The 13,525-nt window shown below is 45.8% G+C and overlaps 1 protein-coding gene across 3 annotated transcripts in view; it reads right to left on the bottom strand.

Moving 5' to 3' along the window:
- IGF1R (insulin like growth factor 1 receptor) overlaps nt 1-13,525 on the bottom strand; it is a 304,252-nt gene that overhangs the window by 38,524 nt on the left and 252,203 nt on the right. For all 3 annotated transcript variants that reach the window (XM_041753582.1, XM_041753584.1, XM_041753583.1), the window contains exons 8-13: nt 12,265-12,503; nt 8,894-9,061; nt 8,472-8,676; nt 2,432-2,715; nt 911-1,047; nt 269-428 (exon numbers count right to left, since the gene is read on the bottom strand). In XM_041753582.1, coding sequence (XP_041609516.1) covers nt 269-428; nt 911-1,047; nt 2,432-2,715; nt 8,472-8,676; nt 8,894-9,061; nt 12,265-12,503 — 1,193 coding nt within the window. The remainder of the gene's footprint in view (nt 1-268; nt 429-910; nt 1,048-2,431; nt 2,716-8,471; nt 8,677-8,893; nt 9,062-12,264; nt 12,504-13,525) is intronic.

Below are 13,525 nucleotides of genomic sequence, written 5' to 3'. Positions count from 1 at the left end.
GTTGCAAGCAAAGGCCTCTTGCTGACTGCTTCAAAAGGGGCTCAGATCCTCTCCCTGCCCACCAAATGAGGTAGGAACTCCATGAAGCCATTCCCTTGCTTGAGCTCCCAAATGAGGTGCTGGCTGAAGTGTGACCCTTCTGAAATTTGGCCAACTTTGGTTCCAATGGAAAATCAGAAAGTCAGAGAGAGCCCCGACAGCCCAGGCTTTCCCAATCCCAGCCCGACCTGCTTTCGGGTTTTCCAACTACTCCTTGTCCATGCCTTACTTTTGGCTGGGACATAGAAGAACACAGGATCCGTCCACGACCCATTCCCAGAGAGAGAAGTGGCCTGGATCCGGGCTGTATAGTTCCCCGGGTTGAGCCGGTTAAGCTTGGCACCTCCATACTTCCTGTACTCCTGTCTGGATACACATTCCCGCTGATCCTGGGGGAAATAAAACATAAGTGCCAACTTTCCACAAGCATGTGAGAAATGGGTGCCTCCTGCCACCCAATCTCTCATGTCCCACCTAACAGTGATCCCGATTTGCAATAACAGGGAAGAAACCAACTGTTGAATGGCAATCTTCCAGTAACTGTAAACATAACCAAGTTCTAACCAAATATATATATTTGGTAATCAAAAAGAGTTCCAGCAAGATGAAAAGTTCTTAAGACCAATCTAGCTCATGCTGAAAGATCATTTTATGTAACAAAATAGTTTCTGAAGGGTGAGAACAAGCCCCTCTCCTCACATACTGAGTATTTTCCTTAGAGCTGGTAGAATGATGTAACTCCTCACTGACTTACCTCCTCATTTTAAGTTAAGTTCTCAGCTAACCAGGAGGTGGTCTGTACTGTGCTGTGGCATATGCTCTCAATTATAATGGCAACACAGCCAGGTGGGGACCACTGCCCCAGTCTTACCTCGATTTGGGATCCATATTTTATTTCATACATTAGAATCAATCCATTGGGATTCTCAGGTTCTGGCCACTTTAAAAAGATGGAGTTTTCAGGCCTTGACTCCCAGGTCACTGGCCCAGGAATGTCATCTGCTCCTTCTGTGCAACAATTTAAACAAGTGATAAAGTGAGATTCAGGTTCCTTGGGGTGAGCTAACCTGAGCATTATCTCTGTGCATGAGGGGCCCAGGGCGGTCACCACATACACTCCACAAAAGCCAACTGCTCACACATAGCACGGGGGTTTAGCGTATGAGCAATCTAACGACCCAGAAGTCTCAAGATGCCACAATACCTTCCTTCCCCTTGGACCTTACCCAACACCTCCCAACCCCCCGCCATCAAAAAAGCCTGCTATAGAGTACAATAGGAAAATCCTGGCAGCCTGAGTCACTTATTTCTGGTATTTGGCTTCTACCACTTGAGAAAGGAAATTATGTGATGCCATTGAACACAAGCAGCATCGAAAAGGTGCCTTGTAAGTACAGGTGGTGGTGGCAAGCTTCCAGGCCATGACACGGACCCTTCCAGGTCTGCATCTGCATGAGGCAGACATAGCTTTGATGGAGGCCTGAGGGACGGCCCCCAAGCCAGGCCTGTGAGGAAGCCTCTGGGAAGCTGGTGCTGAGAGCCAGCCAGTGGCCACTGTCAACCCTTCCCCTCCAGCAGATGCTAGCTGAGGCTGGGTGCTTTGCTCTCTTGCTTCTGCTTAAAGCAGTAAGCCAAGTGGTGAGCAAGAGTCACTGCAAGTTATAGCTGGGGAAAGCTTTGGTCAACGAGCTAGCTTCTGTCTCTCCCAGATGAGTTGGGAAACTCAGGCAAGGGAAGTTGACAGCTGCCTTGAGACATGCATGTGCAACAGCCAGAATTGTGCCCTGGAGGCCTCCCTTCTAGGCTCTTCTTCTGGACTCCTTCTACTTCCTGCTGCCTCAGGCAGGAAAGAGAATGGGCAGTTGGCCCATCCCTGAAGATGGATGGCAGCGTGAACAACTTCCAAGATGGATGGCAGCTTCTAACTTCCAAGGGGAAGGTGAAGACCCAAGAGGCAGCACCAAAGGCAACACAAGCAGTTGACCTTGAGGAGTGAAGGTACCACTCTGAGTCAAGGCAGCTAATGGATTCCACAGAACCCAAGGACTCAGGAGGGACCAGGCAAATTTACATGTGCACAAATGGGGAACAGGGCCGTGGGAATGTACAATGACACCAAGTAGGAGGAGAGTTAACCTAGAAGGGCGCTCCCTCCCTGCTCTTATAGTACTCTGTGCAGAGACTAGGTTAGAAATGATGTCATTATGAGTGGACTCCATTCCCTGGGCTGTTGGTCTACCATGCTGCCTAGAGATGACCACTTGTTCTTTAGTAAGCACAACAGAGACTAAGGGTCATCGTCCTGGAGGACAGACCCTGCGTCCATAAAACACAAGCTTCTCCACAGGGCTGTGAGCAAGTCAGGAGTGGGGTTTGCTGGATCACACCCTACCTGCAGGCATGGTTCTTGCAAAAACAAAGTTGGAGGCACTGCAGCCCAGCTTCTCAGCCTCATGATTGCAGCTGTGGATGTCAATGCGGTACAGGGTAAAAGGCCGGAGGTTAGAGATTACAGTTCTCTCCTTGTTATCCACTCTGCTCTCAAAGAAAGGGTATTCTGTCTCGAGCTCTTCTGGGTCTGTGATATTATAGGTGTCCACCACCGTGGTGTTCCTGCTTCGGCTGGACATGGTGGTGTTGGTGACTTGTGTAACATCTCTACGTTTCCTTTCAGGTCTGCAAGGAAGAGAGAAACTTGGCTTGTAAGTGCCTCTACCTCTTTTGTCCCTTCTATGACTTGGGTTAGAGTAACGGAAAGGAAAGAAAAATCTGAACTTTGGATGAAAGGAGCTATTCAGTCCCTCTGGATAAGAACCAACACATTATATGGGGATTTCCTTCTTCATTATTTATATTCCTTTCTCTACCCTGCAAACCTCAGAATCAGCACACAAGCTGCCCCCTGGCTCCCAGAGAGGTTCCTTGATTGTATCAAGAGGCAAACAAATGCTTCAGTCACCCCTGACCCTGCAGCAGCTTGGCCCTTTCATCAGAATGTCCATGCTATGTAGTCCACTGGCCTCATAGCTAAGCATTGAAGATGACCAACCTGCTGGTCACACTAAAATTTATTAATGGGTGAGGTGAGAGGCGAGGCATGTGGTAGAGGCAGGGTGGGTGGTTCAAAGGCCTGGGGTTGGTGGTTTCTCTGACCCCCTTTGAGGAAAGAAATATACCGGGCAGAGAGCACTTGCCTGGACCCCCAGACCCTTCCCTCTGGGGCTCCCACTGGCCCCCTCTTCCTCTGAGACCCTAGTGTCTGTATTTCTCACACTCCTGGAGGTCTCTCCAGCCTGACTTTGCCTCCCACTCAGCAGTGACCTCCTGTGTCCTCTCCAAGGCCCTGCTATTGACTGAGATGGAGTCACTGTCATGGACTTGACTAGGGCTTTCGATAATAGCCACAAAAGCAATAGGACAGCAAAAGAGAAAAGAGAATGTCTGTGCCCAAAAGGGAAGATGATGCGGTCCATGAAGCTGGAGGGGGTGACCCTTCCTTCCAAGAGCTGCTATTGTGGGATGTGGGGATAAAAGGGCTCTGGGTTCCCCCTGAGGAACCTTAAAAACAAGCCCCTAGCATTTACAGGAACCAACAGCAACAGAGGAGGAGGGTAAGCACCCAGATGACAAACAGCCAGCCTTGGGCCGGCCACCAGCAGCAGTGAGAACCGAGGTACTGCCCATTCCACACTGAGCCTGTCAGTGGGCATCACTTATCCTGTGCACAGGCAAAGGGTAGAAAGGAAGCAGAAAAAAGTTCATCTGGAAAAGAAAACTGAAATCTCATGGCAAGAAGAAAGATTAAAAAAAAAAATGGGAATGCTCATCAGTTCTTGCTTACGGGAGAAAGAGAAGTCCCACAGGGAATTAGGGCACCTGGGAAGCCATTTGTGGTTCAGCTGACACTCAGCAGGTTTCCTGTGGGTCCTTATTTGCTTGGACGTGACAGACCTGGAAGGGAAAAGCAGGGGGCTTGAGCTCCCCAGGCTGCCCAGCCTGTGGATTCCCCTGCAGAAAATGCTGTCACCACTTTTGTGCAGTGACCCATTGGGTCCTAACCAAAAACATGAAGCACTCAACCCATATATGCTCATTCCACCAGATAGAGAACCACAGGGAAAGACCATGTGCTAATGGCCCCACTGAATTCGCTTTCATAATATTGGGGGAGGAAAGGTTAGGAAATAAGTTAGGAGACTGATAATTTTCTATCCTCACACACTGCACATCAATCAATCTTGGAACAGAAGGACACAAGGAATTACATTTATTGCTATGGAGATCTTTTTGACACCTACCAGAACGAATGTCCTGCCTTCTTTTCAAAATCAGTGCAACACATAAAACCAACACAAAACTTGGGTTTAATCCACTGCAAAATAATACTCTGCCTAAACCCTTCCTGAAGCCCATCGCCATTTACCTGGGATTACAACTATTACTGATGACACCAATTTAGGGACTGGGCAGAGGTAGGCCACATGGGACAACAACAGGAACATAAGATATGGGACAAGCAGAATGGCATGCCCATGATTTCTGTAAATAGTCACATTTCCAAGTGGTATGACCAACAGCAAGTATCACTGAGAGCTTTCCCTATTCCCACTCCATGACACAACTTACTCCATCAGAAAAACCTTTGAATCTTCAACATGTGTCAACATTTCAGTTACTTAAACCCAACTATGTGATTTAAAAAATAAAGGCTAAACAGACACATGAAAAAATGCTCAACGTCACTTGGCATCAGGGAAATACTAATCAAAACCACAATGAGATACCATGTCACACCAGTCAGAATGGCTAAAATTAACAAGTCAGGAAATGACAGATGTTGGTGAGGATGCAGAGAAGAGGGGAACCCTCTCACACTGTTGGTGGGAAAGCAAGCTAGTGTAGCCACTCTGGAAAACAGTGTAGAGGTTCCTCAAAAAGTTGAAAGTAGAGCTACCCTATGACCCACTAAAGCAATTAGTGGGTATTTACCCCAAAGATACAGATGTAATGATCCAAAGGGGCACCTGCACCCCAATGTTTATATCAGCAATGTCCACAACAGTCAAACTATGGAAAGAACCCAGATGCCCACCGACAGATGAATGGATAAAGAAGATGTGGTATATACATACAACGGAATACTACTCAGCTGTCAAAAAATGAAATTTTGCCATTTGCAATGACGTGGATAGAACTTGAGGATATTATGCTAAGTGAAATAAGTCAATCAGAGAAAGACAAGTATCAAATGATTTCACTCATTTGTGGAATTTAAGAAACAAAACAGAGGATTATAGAGGAAAAGAGGAAAAAATAAAACAACACAAAATCAGAGAGGCAGATAAACTGTAAGAAACTTTTTTCTTAAAAGATTTTATTTATTCATTCATGAAAGACATGAAGAGAGAGAGGCAGAAACATAGGTAGAGGGAGAAGCAGGCTCTCTTGGGGAGCCCAATGTGGGAGTTGATCCCAGGACCCCAGGATCACTACCTGAGACAAAGGCAGATGCTCAACCACTGAGTCACCCAGGTGCCCCACCATAAGAGAGTCTTAATCATAGGAAACAAACTGAAGGTTGCTGGAGGGGAGGCGGGTGGGGGATGGGGTAATTGGGTCATGAGCATTAAGGAAGGCACATGATGAAATGAGCACTGGGTGTTAGACAAGACTGATGAATCACTGAATTCTACCTCTGAAGCCAATAATCCATTATATGTTAATTAATGAAATTTAAATAAAATTTAAATAAATAAATAATAAAAAATAAAGGCTGTGGTCAATAAAAGATATTCACTACCAACTCTAGTTTCCATTCTATTTCAAACCATGTGGGACATGTTGGACAATATTTAACATACCAAACTTGACTGGTTTGAGCCCCCAAACAAATTGTTCTTAGAATGAATTGAAAGAAATAAAAATCGTCTTGGGATAGTTTAGTTGTAAAACAGAAAACCTTCCTTTATGATTCAATCATTCTGCCACTTAGACACTCCTTCTATCAAAATTGTGTTGCAAATTGTGTGGATGTGAGATTCACATCCTCAGTAAAAGGCATTAAAAAAAACAATATGAAGTTTGTATAAATTGTGGCTGCTCACCGTGGGCAAATGTGGTATTTATATTCATCCTATGAAAAGACTGAATAGCAGGTCAGACTTATCTTAGGAGAGAGAATGTCCGGGCCAAAGGGGTGGATGCATGCATTCGTCAGGGGTAATTTGGCATGAGAGGAAGCTTATTTTGAATTCACCAACACGAACACAATGCATTAATAATATCTGTGTCAGCCACAGCTCTGCCTTTACATTGCCCGATCTTGTGTTCCCCATCTGATGAGAAAGAAAGGTACTGCTTTGTAACTACAAGCTGAAAGCTTGGGGCCCTTTTGCAAAACTTTTCCAAAGCCTGGACTCACAATCTGAACCTCTGGCAGGTCGGTGGGACAAGATAGCAATGCAGCCGACAGCTTTTGCTGGAAAATAAACAGACAACTCCTGCCCAGCCTATTTGGGACACTCTAAACTCACCTGCATCTGTCCATAGGGAGAAGCTCTAGCTGAGTCCCTGCTGACATGGGGAAAATGGCCCATGTGTGTGCCACTGGTGTGTCCAAAGGAAGGCCAAGTCCCAAATGGTTCGTTAACTAATTAGGCTGTTAGAGAAGTCACTAAGCCTGAATTCTAGTTTTTACACATCTTTGAGCTCCTCAAATGCTCTTATTCTTGGAACCACACATGACATACAACCTAGACTAACACTTGATCTGCAGCCCTATAAGGAGATGTCTCCAGTGGAGCAGGTGGGGAGGACCTATGGTGGGCTCTCACACCTTCACACTCCTAGAGAGGAGAAAAGGGGCAGAAAGGCACTAAGCAACGAAGAGCTATGTTCTGAAAAGAATGCTTGCAACTCTAAGAGGTCTTCACTTCTTAAGGACTTTTCAAAGTACAATGGCTATCTTTGACTATTACACAAATATCAGAAGGTCACTTGATGGGAAAAAAATCACTTTAAAAGCCATTCGTTGTTACAGTCTAAGTAAGCCTTTAAGGGCAAAGTTATTACAGAATAAAAAGAAGCTACAGACTTCTGGTGCCTCTCAGGGGCAGGGGCAGGAAGGACAGTGATCATAGAACATGCTGGGCAGTGGGCAGGTGGCTGGGACGCCGTAGGAGCCAGCAGCATGTAGATGCAACAGAGTCCAGTTCCTCCGCTCACGTTTCAGGCAAGAGGCTGTTTGTAAACGCCACACTATAATCTTTCAGGAGGAAAAAGGAAACAAGGACCACCACTCTGTTTCCATCTCCTTCCCCAGACATTGCAGGGCTACCCTGCTGGACTCCCCTCCATGTTTTTTTTAAACCATTTCTTATTGTGGTAAAATAAAATTTTTGAATAAAAAAAATACCCACATCTTGCCATTTTGGCCATTTTCAAGTGTATAATTCAGTGGCATTGATTATATTCATGATGTAATCACCATCACCACTGTTTCCAAAATCTTTCATTGCCTCAAACAGAAGCTCTTGGACTCATTAAAGCCAAACTCCCCGTTTCTCCCTCCCAGCCCCCTAGCCCCTGGAAACCTCGAATGCACCTTCTGTCACAAATTGGCCTCTAGTAGATGCCTCATATGTGTGGAATCCTATAATATCTGCTCCTTTTGTGTCTGGCTTCTTTCACTTAGCATAATGTTTTCAAGGTCCATCCAAGTTGTGCCCCTTGTCAGAATCTCATTCCTTTTCATGGTTGGGTAGTATTCCATTGCGTGGATAGATCATATTTTGCCTATCCATTCATCTACTGATGGACACGTGGGTTGCTCCCAGCTTTGGCTACTGTGAATAGTGCGGCTTTGCATATTTACCTTCCTCCACTTTTGTCCTCACTTAGTGGAAATGGGGACCGGGGCAGGGGAACAGATGGATTCCTGGGGACAGAGACTGCTTTACCCTGAAAGGCTGTCCTCTACGCTGCTCCTCAAACGTGTGTGTCAGGGATGCCTGTGGCACCTGGTTGTGCTTGGAGGTTGGGGCACTTCCAAAACTCACTCTGGCTTCACTTCCCAACCTGGCTTTGAGAGGCAGCAGGGAAGAGTGGTGCGATGGACAGAAAGGGCCCTCCATTCACTGGTGTCTGAGGGTGTGAGCCTCTCCAAGTTTCACTTCCCTGTCCCCACAGCTGAGAGTCCACCTGCCTCTGCGGGAGGCTGTGTGGCTGGGGCGGCCCCTCCGTCAGGGCTAACCGGCTTCCACGGCCCCTACTTCACTCAACCAAGCTGATACCTTGTTTTGTTGGTCCTTCCCCTGATGGCCACAGGTTCTGCCAGGAGGCTGCTGACCTATAAACCCTCCTGAGTGGGGACAAAGCAACGGAACCTGCCTGAGGACCAGCAGCCTGGAGATGTTCTCAAATGGCAGTGGTACCTGGGCACGAAGATGGAGTTGTGCAGGAAATTCTCGAACACTTTGCGGTACTCGGCCTCCTCCTTCTCAGCCTGCTTCTCGGCCTCGGTTTTGGGGCAGGCACAGCAAGGCCCCTTCTCTCCACCACATACTTCGGTCTTGGGATTCTCTGTCACCTCTTCGACATCAATGGTGCCATCAGCATACTTCCTGATGGGGATTTTATCTACTCAGGAAAGACAAGCCCAACAGGAATAGAAATCAATAGGTTGTATGTGCTGGGGAGGAAAAGGGGTCGCCACCAGCACACTCGGTGGAGAATGTAGCCGAGTTCTGACAAGGGACTTGCACTGTCAAGGGGCTGCATGTTACATTGGGGCCTGGATCCATTTGGATGCTGGGGTTTGGTCCCAAGCCCCCTCGCCTCTATCCTTCCCACTCACCTTTGGAGCAGTAGTTGTGGCGGTAAAGGTAACTGTCCTGGGGCTGCCGCTGCCACCTCACGATGTAGTAACTGAGGTTACCGTTGGGCAGAGAGGGTGGGTTCCACTTCACAATGAGCTGAGAAGAGGAGTTTGACGCAGAAAGAACATCCAGGGGAATGGAAGGAACTGGAGAGAGCGACAGAGGACATTTCAGAACATGGAATGAACCCCAAACCCAGGCTGGCAGGTAGTCGTAGCAAACCAACAAGAAGCCACAGGCATGACCTGGGTGAGGACACAGTGAACATAGATCCATGAGATGACAAGTAAATCTTTCTTTGAAATCGTATTAATTTAGGGGCACTTAGGTGGTTCAGTGGTTGAGCATCTGCCTTTGGCTCAGGTCATGATCCCCTCATTCATTCACAGAATGAATGAGGCAGGACTAGGAAAAGCAGTCCACAAACCCAAGCATACACAGAGCCTTGGCTGCAAGCAATAGACTCTGTTAGCAGCCAAAGAATACTGATTTACAGATAAAGCATAATAATCTGGTCAAGCTTTATGTACTACTGCCTCCCAAACCCAAACTCAGAGCTGCCTTATGTATAAAGGGCAATCACATCTCAGGACCAGCAAAATCGTATTTTCCTTGGGTTCACAAGAAAACGCTGATTTTCGTGGGTTTTCCAAAGTAAAGAGTAAAGAGACCTCTTTACTGTAGATCACTTACACAACATGGCCATCCAAGCCACTTGTAAAATTTCAAAGGGCAAAGAGCTTGAGGGTACTTTAAGGCCCATAATATCATACACAAGATTCTGAACACCTGTTTGGAGTGATGCTTAGGAAGAAGTTATGACTAATGCCAGATTTTTCAGGAAAAACATAACCACGGGATGCTCGGCCACTTTCAGATTTCCAAAGTCAATATCTCAAGAATAAATAGCATACCCCTCGATGTTTCAAGTCTAAGTATCACAAAAAAGCTGAAGCAGAGGACTTACTGGGCCTTCCTCTCTTTCTGCCACTTGAAAGGACAGGGGCCAAAATGTAGGGAACTGGCCCAATTTGTATGGTGCTTAGTTTTCCATCTTTGGGGAAGGGAAATGGGTTTAAGAATGCATCATATAATAAGGGGTGCTTGAGTGGCTTAGTCAGTTGGGCAGCTGACTCTGGATTTTAGCTCAGGTCATGGTCTCAGGATCCTGGGATGGAGCCCCACATTGGGCTCTGTTTGGTGGGGAGTCTGCTTGAGGACTCTCTCTCTCCCTCTCTGTCCCTCTCCCCCAGCTCACTCTCTCTCTAAAGTAAATGAATTAATCTTTATTTTATTATTTTTAAAGACTTTATTTATTTATTCCTGAGAGACGACACAAAGAGAGAGGCAGAGACACAGGCAGAGGAAGAAGCAGGCTTCCAGCATGGAGCTGATATGGGACTTAATCCCAGGACCTTGGGATCACAACCTGAGCCAAAGGAAAGGCAGACACTCAACCACTGAGCCACACAGCTGCCCCTGAATGGATCTTAAAAAAAAAAAGAAAAAAAAAAAAAAAAAGAAAAAAAAAGAATTTGTCATAATAAGGAAAGATTCGTATTTTTCCTGAGCTGGCAACAATAATTTACTTCCAAACCTTAGGAAGCATAACTTGTTTTGTTGCCTTTGAGCCTCTGCTATACTACCCACATCCAGGATCAGAAGCCTGTGCTAGATTTACTTCTATAAACACTTTAGGATCTGTGACATGATTGTGACTACTTATGGGATCCCTGAGATGGAGGAAGGGAGGAAGAAGCAGGCATGCAGGAGCCAAAGGTTTTCCCCATAAACACTTTTTCTTTACCCTCTCCACCATTTAAACTTGTTTTGTGCTACCTTAAGGGTATTCTTTAAAAACCCCTATCATCCAAGGATATTTATCATTGTCTTTAGAAATGATGTGCATGAGAAAATGCTCTGCATCACTTGCCATCAGGGAAATACGAATCAAAACCACAATGAGATACCACCTCACACCAGTGAGAATGGGGAAAATTAACAAGGCAGGAAACAACAAATGTTGGAGAGGATGCGGAGAAAAGGGAACCCTCTTACACTGTTGGTGGGAATGTGAACTGGTGCAGCCACTCTGGAAAACTGTGTGGAGGTTCCTCAAAGAGTTAAAAATAGACCTGCCCTACGACCCAGCAATTGCACTGTTGGGGGTTTACCCCAAAGATTCAGATGCAGTGAAACGCCAGGACACATGCACCCCGATGTTTCTAGCAGCAATGTCCACAATAGCCAAACTGTGGAAGGAGCCTCGGTGTCCATCGAAAGATGAATGAATAAAGAAGATGTGGTTTATGTATACAATGGAATAGTACTCAGCCATTAGAAACAACAAATACCCACCATTTGCTTCGACGTGGATGGAACTGGAGGGTATTATGCTGAGTGAAGTAAGTCAATTGGAGAAGGACAAACAGTGTATGTTCTCATTCATTTGGGGAATATAAATAATAGTGAAAAGGAATATAAGGAAAGGGAAAAGAAATGTGTGGGAAATATCAGAAAGGGAGACAGATCATAAAGACTCCTAACTCTGGGAAACGAACTAGGGGTGGTGGAAGGGGAGGAGGGCGGGGAGTGGGGGTGAATGGGTGACGGGCACTGAGCGGGGCGCTTGATGGGATGAGCACTGGGTGTTATTCTGTATGTTGGTAAACTGAACACCAATAAAAATAAATTTATTAAAAAAAAAAGAAATGATGTGCATTTTCCTACCTCTAAGCTGGTTTTCATATACTTAGCTAATACACAGAAACGTCTGCTTTCATTAGTTCCAGACTCTGGGGTTGAGAAAAATTAGGTGGTTTAGAAAATGAAGACAGAGACAGAAAGAGGAACACTTTTACCAGTGAATATCTGGAATGTCCACAACATACATACTCTGTCTGACATTTCCAAATTCTGTCTACCTTCTTGGAACCCCTGTCCCTAAGAATGAAGATGGAAAACCAAGTAGCCACATGAGGTAAATGGGACACGAACTTAGCATGATTTCAGCTCCTGGAGGTTCAACTATGAAAATAAAATAGGGGGCTGTATCCTGGAGGGGTCCTCCGAAAAAAACCACCCCAACCTCCTGGAGGACCTGGGCTCACTGGTGCAGAGCAGACAGATGATAGGAGATGGGTCAGAAAATGGCCCAGGAGAGCCCAGGGTATTGGGACTGAGAAAAATAGTATGACAGAGCATTAGTTATTGGTAAGAAAGATACATAAAAAGCAGACTGGTTCAGGTTCAAGAGAAACAACAGGCACATGGGTTGCTGGCCCTCTGCCTACACTTGTCATAAGCAAGCATGGTGAGCTTGAATATGGGATGGGCGGTGTGCGGATACCTGAAGCATTGGTGCGAATGTACAAGATTTCACTCTTAGCCCCACGGATGTGGTCATTCTCCACCATGGTGAGGGTCACCGCCTTGACATAAACCGCATACTGCGTCCAGGGCTTCAGTCCATGCAGTAAAATGCCAGGCTCGACGTCCTTGTTGGGAGGGAGGTCCACATCTACCATATTCCAGCTGTTGGAGCCACAGGCATCCTGCCCATCATACTCCGTGACGTTTTTAAAAGGTCTGCAAGACAGTGGGTGAAACTCAGAGAAAGTTTTAGGTCTCTGACATCAAAACTCTCAGAAACCTTTCCCAAGGGCGAAGCACATCACACTTTCTATTTTTAAAAAAATATTTTATTTAGGTACTCATGAGACACAGAGAGAAAGAGGCAGAGACATAAGCAGAGGCAGAAGCAGGCTCTCTGCAGGAGCCCAATGTGGGACTTGATCCCAGACCCCAGGATCATGCCCTGAGTCAAAGGCAAACACTCAATTGCTGAGCCACCCAGGCGTCCCGTCACACTTTCTATAATGGGAATTAGAAATACATGGTCAATTAGATTTGTACAGAAGGATAAAATTAAGCAACTGGACCCCAGGTTTCACCACATTTACAAACACACTGTAGAACTGCATACTCTGCCTCAAGAAAAATAAATTCTAATTGTTGCTGGGATTGAAAACACGGCTCCTTAAGCATACAAGCAAATGCTATTTTTCTCTTTTCCCATTGTGGCATTTTTCACCATTAAGAACAAAATAAGCATAATAATTTAATGCAAACATTAGCTACTGAGGAAGAATAAAACTTTTGGGGAGAAAGGACTTTTGCTACAGAAGAACAGCTTCCAACATAGAGCTTTCAAAATCTCAATGGCTCGCAAACAATTGTGATTGCTTAAGTATTTTATGATATTCAAGTATTTAGCTTCCAGATTGTCTATGAAACTAACATTGACTCTGGTGAGATTACCAGGTGAAAATGCCAAAGCACTGGTGGAAGCATCAAAGAGAGAATATTTTGCACACATACTTGGGCGGGTAGGGGTTCTCCATCAATCAGATGAAAGGGTCGGACAGACCCGAGCCGCTTGCTTCTGAAACAGATGTTAACATGGCCCTCCCTGTCATCATAACAGAAGACCATGAATGACTCCCACACAGAAACACACTGAGCACCCAATAATCCTGAGACCTGCTTTTTTTTACTCCTATGACCCTTCCCAGGGTCCTGGCTATGGCAGGGGCAAGGGGACCAGATAC

The sequence above is a fragment of the Vulpes lagopus genome, chromosome 4 (genome assembly GCF_018345385.1).
Source record: "Vulpes lagopus strain Blue_001 chromosome 4, ASM1834538v1, whole genome shotgun sequence".
Taxonomy (NCBI): Eukaryota; Metazoa; Chordata; class Mammalia; order Carnivora; family Canidae; genus Vulpes; species Vulpes lagopus.
The sequence above is the reverse complement of the archived record's forward strand: the minus strand, read 5'-3'. Positions and strand labels throughout refer to the sequence as shown.